Below are 21,406 nucleotides of genomic sequence, written 5' to 3'. Positions count from 1 at the left end.
TTGAATATACTTTTGTCGAATTGCCGCATTTGTACCATTGCAGAAATGTCGAATTTGACAAATGTCGAATTTCAAAAAGTCGAATTTTGAAAGTCCGTTTTTTTGACGGAAAGTACTGTATTGCATTGTCGAATTTTTTTTTTTGGCGAAAAAGTCCAGTTTTTCGACAATTTCGGGAATTCGACCGCAATTGCATATACCCCTATGTATGGCATTTTCCTTAAAAACAGAAACATTGCTGGAAGGCTGCCAGTCATCAAAACACTATTGTTTGTACTAACAATGTGATTACTTCCCTAGTCCCACACATTTCTTTCTGGAAAGGCTTCATTGTTTTCTGTACTAAACAAAAATCAGCTCTACATTAATTGTTAGAATTCTAAGAAGATCAAGAGATGTGTTTACTAAAGGGCCGTATTCACGGGCCGATGTGGGAGAGATGTGTGCTGAGTGAACCGCGATGTGTGCTGAGCGTGCGGGGGGAGACGAGGGGGGCGCTCATCTCACCCAGCGGGTGAAATGAGCGACCTGCTAGATTGAGCCTGCATGCAGGCCAATCTAGCCCCAGCGATCGCTGTGGGGGGTACACAAATCTAAGCAAGCTAGTCAGATTGCTTAGATTTTAAGCAGCTATCGCTCCGTGAGTACCCCCCTTAAGTCTAGGAGAGAGATAAAGTACCACCCAATTAGCTCCTACCCGCCATGTTACAGGCTGTGGTTGAATAATGACAGGATCTGGTTGGTTGTTACTTTATCTCTATCCACTTTATCTGTCTGCAAGGCTTTGTAAACAGACCCCAACACAGAATAGAATCAGAAACCTCTGTGGCTACTGGAACATACTGTACCTCGACTAATCTTATATGTGCATAATCATCTTGTGCCGTTAAGCTACAGCAATGTATTGTGTTTTAGTGGTGAAAACAGGCAAAGCAACTAGGCAAGGCCAGCAATTACCCCATCCAAGAACAATGCTTCAGCCCACCTAACACCAAAGCCTCCGCACTCATGCGTCTTTGTTTTTCATGAAAGTTACAATGAGTATTACTGTATCCCATTTATAAAATGTAAAGAAGCTTTTCGTTTTTGACTAAACATGTTAGTGAAGCGTTCCAATCAGTGGAGTAATTACAATTGGTGCAGGGGAAGCCACCACTATCGGCCATAAGGGACCATAGCCTACCATATGAGGTTCTATACTAAGATGTCATATGTCATTACACAAAGAAACTAAATGGGGTAAAAGCAAGTACATAGGGGCGTGTAATTTTACCTGTACTAAAACCTATTCATTATAGTTTTACAAAGTCCATTTGGATGCAGCATCTACAACAGTGGGATCCCTCCTGGCAGTGCAGTTGACTTGTACAAATAAAAAGAAGCCATTGTATGTCTTGTCTTGTCTCCCCCCTTCCCTTCTCCCTTCTTGTGTTCTCCCTTATTATTTTATGATGTTTCTAAGTGGGTGGTGAAAGTTTACAGTGTATAAGTATAGGATATGCGAAATTAAGTGGTACGAGTTGCAAGGCACAGAGACACTCGTAGTTCTGTTAATGCTGAAATGTATGTATGTATCTTTGCCATTCCTATATTTTTCCATTTTTGACTCACCACTGTATGTAAAATTTTATATTATAAAAATGAGAAAATAATAAGTTTTACAAAAAAAAGAAAAAAAAGAAGCCATTGTCTGACTGACTTTTCCAGCCTATTTGATAATCATATTACAGGTTGAGTATCCCTTATCCAAAATGCTTGGGACCAGAGGTATTTTGGATATCGGATTTTTCCGTATTTTGGAATAATTGCACACCATAATGAGATATCATGTTAATGGGACCTAAATCTAAGCACAGAATGCATTTATGTTACATATACACCTTATACACACAGCCTGAAGGTCATTTTAGCCAATATTTTTTATAACTTTGTGCATTAAACAAAGTGTGTCTATATTCACACAATTCATTTATGTTTCATATACACCTAATACACACAGCCTGAAGGTCATTTAATACAATATTTTTAATAACTTTGTGTATTAAACAAAGTTTGTATACATTGAGCCATCAAAAAACAAAGGTTTCACTCTCTCACTCTCACTCAAAAAAGTCCGTATTTCGGAATATCCCGTATTTCAGGATATTTGGATATGGGATACTAAACCTGTACTGAGTCCAATTATTATCTGGAATCACTATTGAGTCAACACTTGCCACAATAACAAAACACTTGCACAACAAATGATATGATATTGCTGTATGTGTGACTAGCTTTATGCCAGTGTTACGCAAATATCACATACTGTACAGTAAAAAAGGCAAATAACAATAAACCCAAACAATGTGTTTACCTTGACAATTCTTCCCATCAGGCGCCACTTGGAAACCTGCATTGCACACACAGTGGAAACTGCCATCTGTATTCACACATCGACCGTTGTTACAGATCCTCCCATTTTGTAAGCACTCATCAATGTCTAAAAAATGGAAATGAGTTTAAAATGATATACCTGAAAAAAGCCAATTGCATACAAGTCACATGACAATACAGTGCACTGTGAGCACAAGTGCACCACGGAGCTTCTGATTGTATTTATGCACAATATTTATAAGGGCAATGCTTTTTTATATGGCTGTGTCTTGCTAGTAAAAGCATTGGTCTTTTAAATATCAGGCATAAACACGATCAAAAGCACCTGGTTTACAATAGGCATTCTTAAATAAACCCCCAGGAATTGTATCATTTTGGTTTGCCCCTGAATTCTGCTATCACATTTGTTCTGCCAGGATATCCTATTATCACATCCCAAACAAACAGCTGATGCGATGACATCATTGTGTCACAGCTCTATTTATAGACTTTAGATTTTCTGAAAGATAGATATTGAAAATATAATGTAGAATGGTGAAACAAAATGAGATCTCAGAGATTGTATCACCAGAGCTTTCACTCTCTGTGATGTGGATGGTTTTATTGTATAAACCTGCCTGAAATGTGTCTCTCTGTAATCTAGTAACAGGCCACTGTATTGTGGCATACTGTACATTGAGATATATTTAAATACAGTCAAACCATGATTGAAAATAACTGTTACTTAAGTACATAATTAATTACATAAAGCATAATTTGCTTTAGTACACAAACAAATGTAATATACTTCCACCTCTAAAAAGTTCCTATATTGCTAACATGCCGCTTTGCCGTGAATAAAACTAGACTGACAATAACAGAAAAAGGAGACGTAAAACAGTTGGTCACAATACTGTGCAATATTTGGCTTTTGTCTTTGGTGTAAAATGTATAAATTCTTAATCTTAAGCTAAATGAATGACTGTAAAACCTCAGGAGCCTAAAGTTGCTGACTGTACCCGTGCTGCGTGGTTACATTATCTGTCATACCTTTGCATTCTGTACGTGTTGATGTACTTTGGAAGCCAGCGTAGCACTTGCAGATGTATGATCCCTGTGTATTTACACAGTCTGCATGACGGCAAGGACTTGTTTCACACTCGTCCGTATCTAAAATGTAGGAAAAAGAGAAAGTCTTGCTCAAAGAGATCCATTCAGTATATAACAAAACATATAGAATGAGTGCTAATTATAGCACAATGTGTATTTAGAAAATAATACAGAAATCAAAATTCTGCTAATGATGAGCTTTAGATTTGTAATGATATGTAATGATAAATCAGAGATTATAAGGGCAGAATTCAAATGTCGTCCCCCCCCTCCCGCTTGTGATCGCTCCGCTGGCACCCAAACAGGTCTTTTTGCGTTGCGTCCAATAGTTTAGTAGAGTTTAGCCGCTTTACGTGCCTATACCCGGCTACTATGGGCGCAAAATGCGCAAAAACGGGGGACAATTGAATATAGCCCCACGATCTTCCGGGAGATCAGCGCGATATAACAATTGAATATTGCCCTAAAGGTTAAACCAGAAGCTTCTTCTAAGAAGCCATGCTCTTTGAAAATAAGTCTTTATTTATTATTTTTAAAGCTCAGGATTGGTTCTCACAATCTCTAGTGTAAAAAATAGTGCTCGAACACTTTGGGGCCGATTCAATTATTATTCCCTGCAGCTACCACTAGGGGGCACAATACAGAGCAATTCAATTCTTGGTCTGTTTAGACACCCAACAGCCGCATGGCTGACATTTTCTCGCAGCCTCCTGAGGGATTTTAGACAGGTTCAGCCATTTTAGGCAGCTAAACCCTGTCTGTTTGGGCGCTACATGCTCGATGTGTATGGGCACGCAAACACAAAATAATGTGCAAAGGGGTGTGGGGTGTGGTCAAACATCAGAACCTCATCAAAAGAAGAAAGGCCCCTCTATACCCAATCCCTGAACCCAACAGACTAGGTTGTGTCCTCAGAATCAGGAAAGTATTCCTATTGGTAAAAAAAAAAAAACCAACAACTCCTAGCTTTACAGCTACTGTACAAATAGCATTTGGTTGAAACTCACTGAGGACTGAATGATATTTAATATTTGGTTTTAAATAATGCTTTGAAAATTGTGGCTTAAGCTCCATACACACGGTGCAATGTAATTACCGATATGGACTATAAAACATAGGGCCTAATTCAGACCTGTTCGCTAGGCTGCGTTTTCATACACCCTGTGATCAGGTCTGAACTGCGCATGCATATGCACCGCAATACGCAGGCGCGTCGGTCCGCAGCGACAGGGATTGGTGGGCAGCGACGGGACGTGCGAGAGCTGTTTGTGCAGCCCCCCTGCACATGCGATCGCACCCCTGCACAGCGATTTCCCCCTCCCCTGTAGGCGGCGACTATCTGATCGCAGAGATGCAAAAAACGCGCCCTAGCGATCAGGCCTGAATTAGGCCCCTGGTGCATATCGCACCATGTGTAAACACCTTGCGATGCCAATATGCGGTCAGTATCCAAGAAAAAATAGACTGCAGGCAGGTCAATTTTGACTAGAAAGTGTACAATCTAGTTTCTAGTCTATTCAAAATTGCATATAGTCAAAATTGTATATAGCCAAAATTAAACCATGTGTATATTCAATAACGTTGGTTCTGGGCTCCGAAGAAAGTCAAGGAAAATCGCAAAGTCAAATCGGGCTTTAGGCAGAATCGCACCATGGCCCTCATTCCGAGTTGTTCGCTCGCTAGCAGATTTTAGCAGCATTGCACACGCTAGGCCGCCGCCCTCTGGGAGTGTATCTTAGCTTAGCAGAATTGCGAACGAAAGATTAGCAGAATTGCGAATAGAAATTTCTTAGCAGTTTCTGAGTAGCTCCAGACTTACTCCTACACTGCGATCAGCTCAGCCCGTTTCGTTCCTGGTTTGACGTCACAAACACGCCCTGCGTTCGGCCAGCCACTCCCCCGTTTCTCCAGCCATTCCTGCGTTTTATCCTGGCACACCTGTGTTTTTCCGCACACTCCCAGAAAACGGTCAGTTTCCGCGCAGAAACACCCATTTCCTGTCAATCACACTCCGATCACTTCAACGATGAAAATTATTTGTTCGGACGTGAGTAAATCGACTAAGTTTTGTGCTAAAATACTTAGCGCACGCGCACTGCGTACCATGCGCATTTTCACCTTAATCGCTCCGTTATGAAAATCGGCAACGAGCAAACAACTCGGAATGACCCCCCATGTGTAGGACCCTTTAGCAGAGCGGTAGGGACCATCTGCCTGTCCAGCTGTTGAAGACCCCTTCTCATTATGGTCTGCGAAACACTGGATACAAACTGTAGCACCAAAACATATAGGAAGTAAACAACTGCAAAAACCTGTTGCACCAACTTAAAAAATGAATATGTAGACTATATGGAATATACAGTACATATGAAATAATAGTGGTGAAATGCTTAATAAAAATGGTAAAAAACAAAGAAGCGCTGTCATTGAAAGTATTATACAATTTATTAAAAATATATATATATGATAATCACAAAAATAAAACCTGGTATCCTGTAATTTGATAACACAGCATATATAGTATAGCAAGCATCAATCCTTATTAGTAGCAGCAAATGATGGACATATTAACAAAATCCCCTAAAACGATATAACCACCTGTGCTTCAGATGGTAATATAGCACTTGTAATTAAAAAAAGGCTCCTTGCTGGGAGCTCCACATGTGGGTTAATTAGACGTATAGGCTCATAAGATGATTTTATGGATTTAAAAGTCCATCCGTGGTGTGAATATAAACAGTTCACCTTTGTTTTGTCCACTTTATAATATCTGCTCCCAATACTTATTCCGTATTTTAGAAAAGGCTTTTTACGGGTGATTTTAATTAGCACAATTCCGTGCACAGCACAATGACATTTAAGCATGGAACGCTATTTTGACAGTCTCGTATTGTGCTTACCCCAGCCTCTGCTGATTGCAATTATTCGGTATTTCCTTTGAAAATGTTGGGCGCCGGCTGCCCACGCCGCTTGACTGCGGCACCGAAGGGATGAAATAAAGCAGAATGTATTGGTGAACTGAACGCTCGGAACCGCTCACTTGCAGTGATATAGCGGGAGCCGTCAGAGACGTGCCTGTAGCTGGAGCCGTTCGAAGACGTGCTTGTAGTCTCTGGTGGTGGAGAGAAGCAGGATACCAGACAGGATACTGGGAGGAATGCTTGACGCGTTTCTCAGCCTCAATCCTGGGGCTGTTTCATCAGTCTTCTGATGAAACAGCCCCAGGATTGAGGCTGAGAAACGCGTCAAGCATTCCTCCCAGTATCCTGTCTGGTATCCTGCTTCTCTCCACCACCAGAGACTACAAGCACGTCTTCGAACGGCTCCAGCTACAGGCACGTCTCTGACGGCTCCCGCTATATCACTGCAAGTGAGCGGTTCCGAGCGTTCAGTTCACCAATACATTCTGCTTTATTTCATCCCTTCGGTGCCGCAGTCAAGCGGCGTGGGCAGCCGGCGCCCAACATTTTCAAAGGAAATACCGAATAATTGCAATCAGCAGAGGCTGGGGTAAGCACAATACGAGACTGTCAAAATAGCGTTCCATGCTTAAATGTCATTGTGCTGTGCACGGAATTGTGCTAATTAAAATCACCCGTAAAAAGCCTTTTCTAAAATACGGAATAAGTATTGGGAGCAGATATTATAAAGTGGACAAAACAAAGGTGAACTGTTTATATTCACACCACGGATGGACTTTTAAATCCATAAAATCATCTTATGAGCCTATACGTCTAATTAACCCAAATGTGGAGCTCCCAGCAAGGAGCCTTTTTTTAATTACAAGTGCTATATTACCATCTGAAGCACAGGTGGTTATATCGTTTTAGGGGATTTTGTTAATATGTCCATCATTTGCTGCTACTAATAAGTATTGATGCTTGCTATACTATATATGCTGTGTTATCAAATTACAGGATACCAGGTTTTATTTTTGTGATTATCATATATATATATTTTTAATAAATTGTATAATACTTTCAATGACAGCGCTTCTTTGTTTTTTACCATTGTCCATGATTTTTTGAGGTTCAGCACCTCAAATTGAGAAGCTGCAGTCAATGTAAAGTATAGTTGTCTCATAGCCAATTTTACTAGCGCTCACTTGTTTTATTTTTTCTTGTGTATTTTGCTTAATAAAAAGCCAGGTTAGGCATTTTAGAAATATCTGATGCTGTAGTAAGGGGAACTCCTTAATAGTCAAGAACGAATGATTAATGTGCATTCCTGGCATATTCTTAGACTCCAGTAGCACACAGAAACTCATCATGCAAATATAGATCTGTCTCCTAATTGGACACATCCATTTCCTTCCTAAGACTGAGGGGCGTTTGTGGTTAAATATATACTCAGTAAACAGAACAGAACATCATATTGGATTTATTAATTTCTTTAAAAAAAAAATCAAGAATATATTAAGTGGTTTTTGAAACTTCATTTTGTCTACAATCTGGAAAAAGGATCAAGAATCAGCAGACTGCTGCTCATTCAGAATTGCAGACCTAGGTAAACATGCTTCTCTAGTCAAACATCCATCCTAAATATGATCTGTAATGAATGTGCTGTGCAACACTATGTAGCTGTGGGAGTTGTCTACTTAAACAATCTATACACAGCCATACTGTTGCTTTTATTTGTGCCAAATAATATTATTATTATTATTATTATTATTATTATTTTTACCAGTTAAGGGGGGTACTCACGGAGCGATTTTCTAAGCAATCTGACTAGATTGCTTAGAATATCGGCATGATCGCTCCGTGTGTAGCCCCCTCAGCGATAGCGATGCGCAGCCCCGCACATCGCTATCGCTGCTGCTAGATTGGCCTGCATGCAGGCCAATCTAGCGGGTCGCTCACTTCACCCGCTGGGTGAAGTGAGCGGCCCCCCCATCTCCCACCGCACGCTCAGCACAGATCGCGCTGTGCTGAGCGGCGGGAGAGATGTGTGCTGAGCGGTTCGCTCAGCACACATCTCTCGTGCATCGGCCCGTCTATATGGGCCTTTACTTATATAGCGCATACATATTCTGCAGCGCTTTACAAAGCATATTTATCCAAACTCATCAGTCCCTGACCCAGTGGATGTGTAATACTTTCCAATGATATATCTATGTGCAATCATAATGCTAGGAACTTGGCCTATTTTGCTTGAAACAAGCTCAAGTTATTTGAAATGAAGGCTAAGCCGGTGCGTACTCAGGACGTTTTATTTGTTTTATGTTGATATGTTTTGTGGTATTAGATGGCCATTACTTCCTATTTAAACTTCAACATTATTGTGCTGTATTTTTTATAATACTGTGTCTTACCATAAATGGTTATGTTTCGGAAACACTGCCAGTAAATACAGTGCCTGTGTAGGCAAGGGCAAAATGCATGCTGGGCAATATTTTTGCTTATATCTTCTGCAAAACAGTGGCAGATGTCCTTCAACCACAGACACTAATCATATACCATCTATAGACAGACTACACTCAGCTGTTGAAAGTTGACACCTGGGTCAATGTTGAATTTCTTCAAACTTCTAGCAGGTGAAGGTGTTAATTAGTAGAACATCAGTAAATATGAAAGAACTTGCTATTTGCCAAATGTAATATCAACATACTAAAGACACACTCACAGTAATGGTAATCCCCCAAGCTGCATGTTATTTGTGATGCAGCTAATCAAGTGGCTGACAACCAGCCAGCGCAACTCAAGAGAAATCATGCCTGAAACTTACTCCCTCTCTGCAACAATTCTAGAACAGCCGATGTTCGTTATAATTACAACTTGATGCATGCTCTGCCACAAATGAACGGATTTCATTATATGGATGCAGATGTGAAACGATCCCAGAAAGCTTTAACGGGCAAAGCGTGCATGCAAGTCCCTTGTTTGTAGGCCGCTTGGAGCTGCTCTGGCGGCTATCAGACACTTTTAGAGTTTCAGTGAAAATATATCTTGTGTTGTCCTTCCTGTTTCCAATGAATTCTCACTCTGCATGGGAAAACCTGTGAATGTGACTGGGCGAGTGCACTGGTTGCCATAAATGTGTTCCCATTATACTATAAGTGAGTGCCCCTCTTTTTGTATGAAATATGTTTCTGCCTTCAAGAGAGGACGAAGGCAACATTACTGTTCTTAACAATGATCTATCTACAATACACTTTCTTTGCTATTTCTGTACCATACAAGGGCAAGCACTCTTTTGTATTTATGCAGGGTGATAGGAAGGCTACTTCACCATCTACTTTCCTACAATACAATCTATTACTTCCAGTCTTGACTAACATATAATATGTATATATCCTATTCTTAATAACAGGTAGAGTTGAGTTGAAGAGGCAAGAAGCCAATGTTCCAAGGAGAGGTTTCCTAGGATACATTTTATGGCTTGGCAACCTGAACCTCAAAGCATGACTCACCACAAAAGCTTTGGACTCACTAAGGCTGTTTATGAACCAACATTCTACACTATAAATTCCACACACTTCCAAATGATTTACACAAACATTTTACCAGCCCAGGATTCACTGCGTTTAGTATCAATCCAGTGCGCTTTACTTTCATAGTAACTTGTACATTTTATTGGCAAACAGCACTTTCCATTTGCACAGAAACCATAAAGGATTCCGTGGCCGGTTGCTCAGGCAAATGTTGTAAAGAGGATTTCATTCTTTTAACATTCAGGCTTGTATTTTGCCCTTGGTTCAATCTCTAATCTACTAAAATCTTTATACTGTAAAAACATCATCAACTTCAACAATGTAGAAAGCAGACAACAGGATGAATATACAGTAAATTTCAACTTTTTTTCCAAAGGTGTAATTTACCAGAAAACACATAATAAGCACACAATAAAAATAACAATCTTTGAAAACTAAAATGGTGAGTAAAAACAAAACAGTTTTATTAACGTTTTGTCCCAAACAGACTAAAAGTGTAATACAGGTTGAGTATCCCTTATCCAAAATGCTTGGGACCAGAGGTATTTTGGATATAGGATTTTTCCGTATTTTGGAATAATTGCATACCATACTGAGATCTCATGGTGATGGGACCTAAATCTAAGCACAGAATGCATTACATATACACCTTATACACACAGCCTGAAGGTCATTTTAGCCAATATTTTTTGTAACTTTGTGCATTGAACAAAGTTTATGTACATTCACACAATTCATTTATGTTTCATATACACCTTATGCACACAGCCTGAAGGTCATTTAATACAATATTTTTAATAACTGTGTGTATTAAACAAAGTTTGTGTACATTGAGCCATCAAAAAACAAAGTTCTAGTTAACCTCTTGCGCTATTGAATTAAAGGTAACATGACTTGAAGACACTTAATCAATGATTGAAATAGATTTAATATCCATAAAATAAATTACAAACATAAAAATAAATAGTTAAGTATGCGCATACACATAAAAGGTAAATACTAAACTTTACTAATGAGCATAAGAGGTGGATCATATAATTAATTGTGACCATGTATAGCTAATCAGTATTCATACGTTGACAGTGTCCTTTAGTTGGTATTTTCAATATGGAACAGTCCCATTAGTTGTGCTCATAAAAATGAGTTTAGATGTGTACCAAGTGGGTAAAACCGAACCACTATATCAGTTGTAAATGGTCCTTTTATATATGGAGAAAATCTCCAAACAGCACGGAGAGAATAACTGTCACCTGGGGTTTGGTGCACAGCAAGCACCTATGTGGAACTCCCAGTTACCACTGTCCGTGGATGGTGTGCTCCGTCTTCTGCTGTGTCAGGTTATCACACACACACACCTTACTTCGCATTAGGGGATGGAGGTCGTGTCCGGCTCCCGGAGCTTTGCGGGAGCTTCAATTAGAAGCGAAACGCGTCAGAGAAGGAGCCCTGTGTGACCTAACGGACAATTGACAGTAGGTCCTATTGATGCACAATACTGCCTGAGATCGATAAACGGGAGACGGGAGGACGCTATATGCGGCGGCTTAAAGACGGGAGCGGAATCATCTAATCAGCGCCTGCAGTGCGCAAAGCTCCGGGAGCCGGACACGACCTCCATCCCCTAATGCGAAGTAAGGTGTGTGTGTGTGATAACCTGACACAGCAGAAGACGGAGCACACCATCCACGGACAGTGGTAACTGGGAGTTCCACATAGGTGCTTGCTGTGCACCAAACCCCAGGTGACAGTTATTCTCTCCGTGCTGTTTGGAGATTTTCTCCATATATAAAAGGACCATTTACAACTGATATAGTGGTTCGGTTTTACCCACTTGGTACACATCTAAACTCATTTTTATGAGCACAACTAATGGGACTGTTCCATATTGAAAATACCAACTAAAGGACACTGTCAACGTATGAATACTGATTAGCTATACATGGTCACAATTAATTATATGATCCACCTCTTATGCTCATTAGTAAAGTTTAGTATTTACCTTTTATGTGTATGCGCATACTTAACTATTTATTTTTATGTTTGTAATTTATTTTATGGATATTAAATCTATTTCAATCATTGATTAAGTGTCTTCAAGTCATGTTACCTTTAATTCAATAGCGCAAGAGGTTAACTAGAACTATTTTCTCTACACCTGGTTTCAATCAGGTGTGATTGTGTTGGCCATTTCCACAGGTCATTTCACCTTGTTTGCGGCTATTTAAATTATATGAGCTGTAAGAGAATTATCCATCCATTTATAAAATATTTATAACTGTTGATAGCGCCTGACATCAGTACTAATATCAAAAAACAAAGGTTTCACTATCTCACTCTCACGCAAAAAAGTCCGTATTTCGGAATATTCCGTATTTCGGAATATTTGGATATGGGATACTCAACCTGTACTTCCAATATTTGTGACAAGGCTCATTGTAATTTAAACCATTGCTTTGGGGAGAATTTCTTTTAGATAGCAATGCATTCTTGGGATTTCTAAAATGTAAATTTTCTACCTAGTATAAGCACCCTAACCAAGCTTGCCAATTGTCAGCAAGCTTACAAATGTTAACTAAAAACGATGTCGAACTTTCTCCAAACATTATTACATTTGCACAGAAGCATCAAAACTGTGTAGGGTTGTGATGCCTTTATTTTTGGCCCCAAATACAATAAGGACACAAATCACACAAACTGTATGTCTTCAGCATGCATCCAAGCTTTTGTCTATTAAAAATATTAATAGACAACAATCATGTCTACAAGTCAATGAGGACAGCGATGCAGAGAAGGGGGAGGGGCATGTACATATTACAAGGGCCAGGCTTCTTGTGGCAACAGGAAATTCTTTTTGGACCAAGTTATTAATAATAGAAAATAGTTAATAACAGACAATAGATAAAGGATAGCTCTTGCGATGCTCAATGGGCAGCGTTGAGTACACTTACTGCTCATCAAGACAATACAGCGAACTTCTGTGCATGCATGATCTCGCATTGCCAGGTCACAGATGCACAATGCACAGAAGCTCGCTCTCAGGCTTCTGGGTGCAGTTAGTTTCAACAAACAATAAAAAAAAATATTTCAAAAATAGAATTGTCTTTATTTTAAAAGAAAATATTTTTTTTCTTGTGCATTGCTGATGTTATCGGCATCCTGAGATGGTAATAATATAGAAGGACAGCCACCAGTACATGTACCGCTCGCTGCAGGCCATGGTAAATCTGCAATAACTATGCTGTGTAGGGAAGCTTACAATTAGCCCCACAAGACTTGAGTTACAGTATCATATATGATTCTAATTTTGTTACATTATTATCCAAGGTTGAACTGGGGCTCCTAATCGGCCCTGGCATTTGTGAACATCCCCCCATCCTGCATTCAGCGCATGCACATCACAGGGGGCAGCACAGACACGGCGCACCGTTAGTCAGGGGGCGTGGACTCACGGCACGCTCCCATTTTCTTGGAGATGCACGCTTCAGTCAGGGGGCAGACATACCAGAGAGCCAGAGGCTGTGCTGCGCCCGGCCTTCGGGGCTCTCCGTGGGACTGGTCCAGCCCACCAGACCATCGCCCCTTCTGTCATATGCCAATAGTGCCAGATGAGCAGTCCAGCCCTGATATCATCCAGCACTAGTATTAATGGCTGATAAAATCTATACAGTATGCTTTAAATACATTGCAGTCTTGCAGTTGCAGGCTTTCACTGTAATGTAAACAATACAGCATGCTGCTTTCAAAAGCAACATTTTATCATGAACTTTTAAAGTAATAATAAAGAAAAATAACGTACCAATGCATACTTCTCTTCCATCTAATTGGAATCCTTTGTTACATTCACAACGATAGCTTCCAGGTGTGGGAATGCAACGGCCGTGTATGCACAGGTTACGGAATGACACACAGTAGTCTGTTATCGGCTGTAGATGTGTTATATTTACTGGGAGAATAACTGGGGAGAAATATATATATATAAGTTGTTAGATATGAATCAATATCTGCACAAAATACAATAAAGATTAAAAGCACAAAAATAATTATAAACTTTAATGGAGGAGGAAGAAGACATGCAGAGAATGAGAGGGGATAGTAAAGAAGTAAGGTACAGAAAAAGAAAGAGGAGCGGGTAACTAATAGAATTGTTTTAAAAAGTGATTGTGAGATCTAGGAGAGATCTAATTGGATAGCCTGTAGAAAGAAAATATGGAAAAATCGCAAAAAAACTTAAGGTTTTCGCACCCGATGTTTTATCATGGGTAATTGCCAGCCAGAAAAACCTATGTTTTCTGGAAGGGCAGCATATAATAAAACTGGCTACCATTATACAACTGCTACTTAACTACAAAACTGTTCAGGTTAACTCATAGCAATACAGAGGTACAGAAGGACATTTCAATACACGCTTAATTATAGCACTCTTTATGTGGCCAACATCAGTTTATTTTTTTAAACCAAAACCTAAGCTAAGTGAGTTTTTAGGTTGTTGGTAAAAGCATTATCTACAGTGAACACCTTTGTTGTTTTTCTTTGCAAATTACATTTCATACAGTACAGTGGATTTTCATTATTATAATTTAAGAGTGCATAAACAAGTTTCCACTGAAATTTTGCCTGAAATATGTTTAGGGAACAATAATATACATAATAAATATATTCAGTGTTGTTTATTTCTTATCTCAGAATGTTTTCTATGGGTTGTATTCAATTAGAGTCGGAAACTGCCGTCTTGTCGGAAAGACAGCAGTTTCCGACTGGAATAGGTTGGAAGGGGTTCCGACCTATTCAATCCGGGCTCAGTTTTTCCAACAAGTCGGGAAATCCGACTTGTCGGAATGCTGTCGGAATACACGCGGATCGGCGGCTTCAACCACCGAGCCGTGTGTATTGTCGGAAGCGGAGCCAAACCCGACAGGTTTTAGCCCCGTTTCCGACAATGTCAATCCGACAGTGTCGGATTGACACTGATGGGAACGGGCCAAACCTGTCGGGATGGCTGGCATTGAGTAGAGTGCTGTCGGGTCCTCACACAGCAATTGAATATACTCCTATAAGTGTATTATATGAATGTTATCTATGTTGATCACAATCTTTTGAATTACCATGAGAATCACGAGTTGGGCCAGGGTATCGTGGTGGTGGAAACACAGGAGGGTAGACAGGTGGTACTACAGGACCTATTGGAGGAGGATATACTGGGCCTGGTCCTATCTCTGGACCGGGAAATTGACCAGGACGTGACCAAGATATTGTGCACAGCTTGCGATATTCATCTGAAATGAAAGAAATACCAAAATTCTAAGAATTGGAAAACCATTCTCTAGAACAGTACATAGTCGAACAAGGATACATTAATCCCTACTCCTGCTTTCATGGTCAGTTAACAGCACTACAAAAACAGACTAAGCACACACTACTGCACAGCAAAAAATTATAATATACAGTTCATAAAAAGTTCTTTTGTTTTTTTTTCTGTACTAAACGCATGTACCCCAACACTTACTGAGATGCAAGTGCAAGGGACTCGGAAGGTGGAACAATACTGGATGAACTTCCCACCTCAAATTGTTTCAGAGCAATAGGGCTGGCATGGTCCTTGCATGCCGCTTAACGGATTTACCCTGTTCTAACAGCCCTGATACAGTAGGTTATATTATCATAAATATTAGCTTAGTCCACATTCTGAGAGCAAATCTACAAGGAGATTATTATAAGATGGTATAGTATTTACAATTCAACATACCACTTTTCTCTATTAACTCTTGAAGTAAGCAATCATTTTACTTTTCAATCACTTTCTGATCTGAGTGGGTGAACCATCCTACAAAGGAGCATTTTTAAATTGCCCTCTGGGCACATTATTTCCCATAATGGTATCTCCCACAAAGGTTTCGTAAGTTAACATACATACATCTCAAGCATCCACACATTAAGGGGGTAATTCCAAGTTGATCGCAGCAGGAATTCTGTTAGCAATTGGGCAAAACCATGGCCCTCATTCCGAGTTGATCGCTCGCAAGGCGAATTTAGCAGAGTTGCTCAGGCTAAGCCTACGCCTACTGGGAGTGTATCTTAGCTTCTTAAAATTGCGACCGATGTATTCGCAATATTGCGATTACAAACTACTTAGCAGTTTCAGAGTAGCTTCAGACTTACTCGGCATCTGCGATCAGTTCAGTGCTTGTCGTTCCTGGTTTGACGTCATAAACACACCCAGCGTTCGGCCAGACACTCCCCCGTTTCTCCGGCCACTCCTGCGTTTTTTCCGGAAACGGTAGCGTTTTTATCCACACGCCCATAAAACGCCGTGTTTCCGCCCAGTAACACCCATTTCCTGTCAATCACACTACGATCGCCGGAGCGAAGAAAAAGCCGTGAGTAAAAATACTATCTTCATTGTAAAATTACTTGGCGCAGTCGCAGTGCGATTATTGCGCATGCGTACTAAGCGGAATTTCACTGCGATGCGATGAAAATTACCGAGCGAACAACTCGGAATGAGGGCCCATGTGCACTGCAGGGGAGGGAGATATAACATGTGCAGAGAGAGTTAGATTCAATCTGCAATCTAATTTGCAGTGTAAAAATAAAGCAGCCAGTATTTACCCTGCACAGAAATAAAATAACCCACCCAAATCTAACTCTCTCTGCAAATGTTATATCTGCCACACCTGCAGTGCACATGGTTTTGCCCAACTGCTAAAAAATGTCCTGCTGCGATCAACTTGGAATTACCCCCTAAGTACTGTACTAAAGACATATTTGTACAAATCAGACAGATAAGTTGGTATAAGTGTAATAGCACACCTGTCCCACGCAACGGGCATACTTCATGTGGAGCGGATACTCCTGAGGACCAGCATCTTCCAGTTTCACAGCAGCACTGTGTTTTCGGCATGAGTTGCGGGAGCTGGTTGGCACAGCGCCCATTAGCTAAGGATGTGAAACAATATCCGGGGCGAAAATCTGGCATTGAAAGAAGACAATGGTTAGTGAAGCTAGACTTTATAACAGTAACAGAGGAATAAAAGACACAGATTTTGTTTTGCATACTTACCTATACATCTAGATCCATCTGCTGATGTAAAAAACCCTGGTGGGCATTTGCAGAAGTAACTTCCCGGTGTGTTCGAACATTCCCCCGATTCGCAGATCCCTGGTATTGTGCTACACTCATCAATATCTGAAACAATGGAAATAAAAAATAAAAAAACAACTCAGATATTTTGACATAACAGGTGTCAATAACTTTTCAATAGCACAACTTAATTCATCCTTTAGTGGCAATCTCTAGCCCATTATTCCTACATGCCATTTCAGCACAATCTTCTTATTACATTTTGAACATAAGAAGATCAGTCACTGTGGTCTAACTAAAGTAACCAATGGGCTTCAATGTTATAAAGTCAAAGGTTTTGAAGTTTCACTTGTACAAGACCCAGCTAATACAACCAAAAGAAAAGATCAAATATTATCTAAAGTAAATTTTTTCTTGTCAATGCTATTACATAATATAGTCACATATTTTTCAGTCTGACATTTTGGGAACACAACAATGTATATCCTCTTTATATTACTATACTGTACTTGCTCTAGTGTTTTGTAAATCACTTTGGGAGACAGAGTGGATAAAATGTTACTATTTAACCACTGTTTGACACCAGTTGTGGCAATGTACCACTGCTGAGTTTGTGGAGGTCCTAAAGTTGGATCCATTGTTTTTAATACAGTGAAAATATAGTGACCCTCTATGTCAGTTTAGTAAATGATGTTGCCATGAAATCAGTCTACCGTTAGGTCAAAATAACAGTTCTAGTACTGTACTATTTAATATTAATTTTCAAACTTTCGCACAAGTAACTTTAAGAGCCACCAACACTTAAATAAATCAATGTTATTGTTGTAATTGCAACATGAAGGTAAACCCTAGATGAAGCCCTCAGTTATTCTTGCAATTACTAGCAAAAAGTTCTAAGGTTTTACGTAAACTGTGCAAGACTCGTGTTAAGTCCAGTCTTTAACATAAGTGAATATGTCTGTGACTCCCCCAACTCTATATTAGAGTTGAGCACTGAAAGAGCCCTTGGGGAACATCTGTGGTTTAAGGAAACACATCTATGGTTTGTGAAATAGTGCAGCATATGTGTTCATTCTGAATGTCCCAGACTCATGCACTGCTACTGTATGTTGACACAGCATTCAGGATTACGGCTAGTTACATAGGATTGGGAGGAAATTCCTCAAGTCATAGTTCAGTTGAAAGTGAGCAAAACATCACTAACCCATGTTCCTATTTTGGATTGGAATCTATAAAATTAAAGTGTCAATGTTATGTTTACTGATTAGGATATTTCTCTGGGTGCCGATATCCAGTCTTACTATAGGAAGTTACACTCGTACTGTTTGTAGTCAACGCTGAAGAGGTTAAAATCTAAATGTACTATATATATATATATATATATATACAGTATATAGACAGAAAGTGAGTGGCGCAATAGGTGAGTATAAAAGTTTCAATGATTTAATGACAAAGTAAAAATACATCTAAGAAAGAAATCATCAGCCTCACGCTGAAAAAAAAAGACAATATACACAAATAATATATATTGAGACTCCCTAGCTCTTCAATCAGCTGCACTTTGATTACCATATAATACTTCCCATTGGTGTGAACTTCAAGTTAGGACAACACATTCTACACTTTCTCCGGTTTCTGACATTCACCTTAAGGCAGTGCAAAGGAACCTATGGTTCAAACAACATTGCTCTGCCAAGCAAAATGCCATACCTCCGTGTCTAGTGTAAGAAAGGAGTGATGTCATAATTTTCGTTCAAACCATCCGGATTCATAGTTTTCAATGTATGGATCCAAAAAGTCTCCCTCTTACCTAATCTATTTACAACATCTCCACCCCTATCATCCAGGAGCACATGTTCAATAGCTTTGAAGCTGAATTTATTTAAATGACCCCCTCCACAACTAGAAAAATTGTCTAGGGACACTGTGATTATTAACCCTATTGACTATGTTGCATGTATGCACTAATATTCTTATTTTCAGTTGACATTTAGTCTTTCCCACATAGCGAGCTCCGCATTCACATTCCAATAAGTAAACTACACATGTTGTCTGGCAGGTAATAAAACTTTTTATGTCCCATGATGACTGAAGCTGACAGAAGTCATAGTCTGTGTCCGTGGAGAGCGGAGATCTGAGGCCAGGAAACGCTTTAATACACTGCAGACAAGCGCTCTGCTAGCGGGAGACCTGGAGCCGGAGCGGCCGCTGCGATCAGCCGTACAGTGTTTACACTGTGAGCCATCCAGAGGTATCGCAGGAGAAGCGTGAAGTTGATGATTTCTTTCTTAGACTTTGTCATTAAATCATTGATACTTTTATACTCACCTGGTGCGCTCCTCACTTTCTATCTTTTACATGTGTCCGATGAACCTGCGATAAGGTTCAAACCAGAGGAGGCAGCACTAAACATCTATATTAAGGACAAAGAACTTGCCTTGGAAGCTATAATAAGGACCTGAGTGTACTCTGCGCAACATATTTCTTTGCATATATATATATATATATATATATATATATACACTGCTCAAAAAAATAAAGGGAACACTAAAATAACACATCCTAGATCTGAATGAATGAAATATTCTAATTAAATACTTTGTTCTTTACATAGTTGAATGTGCTGACAACAAAATCACACAAAAATTATCAATGGAAATCAAATTTATTAACCCATGGAGGTCTGGATTTGGAGTCACCCTCAAAATTAAAGTGGAAAAACACACTACAGGATGATCCAACTTTGATGTAATGTCCTTAAAACAAGTCAAATGAGGCTCAGTAGTGTGTGTGGCCTCCACGTGCCTGTGTGATCTCCCTACAACGCCTGGGCATGCTCCTGATGAGGTGGCGGATGGTCTCCTGAGGGAACTCCTCCCAGACCTAGACTAAAGCATCCGCCAACTCCTGGACAGTCTGTGGTGCAACGTGGCGTTGGTGGATGGAGCGAGAAATGATGTCCCAGATGTGCTCAATTGGATTCAGGTCTGGGGAACGGGCGGGCCAGTCCATAGCATCAATGCCTTCGTCTTGCAGGAACTGCTGACACACTCCAGCCACATGAGGTCTAGCATTGTCTTGCATTAGGAGGAACCCAGGGCCAACCGCACCAGCATATGGTCTCACAAGAGGTCTGAGGATCTCATCTCAGTACCTAATGGCAGTCAGGCTACCTCTGGCAGGCACATGGAGGGCTGTGTGGCCCCCCAAAGAAATGCCACCCCACACCATTACTGACCCACTGCCAAACCGGTCATGCTGGAGGATGTTGCAGGCAGCAGAACGTTCTCCTTGGCATCTCCAGACTCTGTCACATCTGTCACATGTGCTCAGTGAGAACCTGCTTTCATCTGTGAAGAGCACAGGGCGCCAGTGGTGAATTTGCCAATCTTGGTGTTCTCTGGCAAATGCCAAACGTCTGCACGGTGTTGGGCTGTAAGCACAACCCCCACCTGTGGACGTCGGGCCCTCATACCACCCTCATGGAGTCTGTTTCTGATCGTTTGACTAGACACATGCACATTTGTGGCTTGCTGGAGGTCATTTTGCAGGGCTCTGGCAGTGCTCCTCCTGTTCCTCCTTGCACAAAGGTGGAGGTAGCGGTCCTGCTGCTAGGTTGTTGCCCTCCTACGGCCTCCTCCACGTCTCCTGATGTACTGGCCTGTCTCCTGGTAGCGCCTCCATGCTCTGGACACTACGCTGACAGACACAGCAAACCTTCTTGCCACAGCTCGCATTGATGTGCCATCCTGGATGAGCTGCACTACCTGAGCCACTTGTGTGGGTTGTAGGGAGATCATACAGGCACGTGGAGGCCACACACACTACTGAGCCTCATTTTGACTTGTTTTAAGGACATTACATCAAAGTTGGATCAGCCTGTAGTGTGTTTTTCCACTTTAATTTTGAGGGTGACTCCAAATCCAGACCTCCATGGGTTAATACATTTGATTTCCATTGATAATTTTTGTGTGATTTTGTTGTCAGCACATTCAACTATGTAAAGAACAAAGTATTTAATAAGAATATTTCATTCATTCAGATCTAGGATGTGTTATTTTAGTGTTCCCTTTATTTTTTTGAGCAGTGTATATATATATATATATATATATATATACACATAGAGAGAGAGAGAGTGAGAGAAATAAGACTACATATATATATATATATATATATATATATACTGTTTAAGCAAATAATTATGTATTTTAAGTTAGAATTTCACAATGTTCGTGTCTGTAAGTTCTTGAGTTCTTGTCAGAGTATTCCATCTGTGACTTCAGCCAAAACAGACCAGGGTTAGAGCGGCCTGTATGCTATTATATGAGAAAATAGGCTGGATGTTCTCAGACAAAAGTTGGCAACATCTTCCTTTCCAGCTGATGCTGAAAACTATTCCCTGTATTTCTTCTCATAGTGGCACAGTGGTAGGAATT

The 21,406-nt window shown here is 40.3% G+C and overlaps 1 protein-coding gene across 3 annotated transcripts in view; it reads right to left on the bottom strand.

The window, feature by feature from the left end:
- Positions 1 to 21,406, bottom strand: part of FBN1 (fibrillin 1) — a 343,784-nt gene that overhangs the window by 145,274 nt on the left and 177,104 nt on the right. For all 3 annotated transcript variants that reach the window (XM_063926051.1, XM_063926050.1, XM_063926049.1), the window contains exons 9-14: positions 16,950 to 17,075; positions 16,700 to 16,858; positions 14,995 to 15,165; positions 13,689 to 13,847; positions 3,403 to 3,522; positions 2,354 to 2,479 (exon numbers count right to left, since the gene is read on the bottom strand). In XM_063926051.1, the coding sequence (XP_063782121.1) occupies positions 2,354 to 2,479; positions 3,403 to 3,522; positions 13,689 to 13,847; positions 14,995 to 15,165; positions 16,700 to 16,858; positions 16,950 to 17,075 (861 nt within the window). The remainder of the gene's footprint in view (positions 1 to 2,353; positions 2,480 to 3,402; positions 3,523 to 13,688; positions 13,848 to 14,994; positions 15,166 to 16,699; positions 16,859 to 16,949; positions 17,076 to 21,406) is intronic.

Source organism: Pseudophryne corroboree, chromosome 6, assembly GCF_028390025.1.
Source record: "Pseudophryne corroboree isolate aPseCor3 chromosome 6, aPseCor3.hap2, whole genome shotgun sequence".
Lineage (NCBI taxonomy): Eukaryota > Metazoa > Chordata > Amphibia > Anura > Myobatrachidae > Pseudophryne > Pseudophryne corroboree.
The sequence above is the reverse complement of the archived record's forward strand: the minus strand, read 5'-3'. Positions and strand labels throughout refer to the sequence as shown.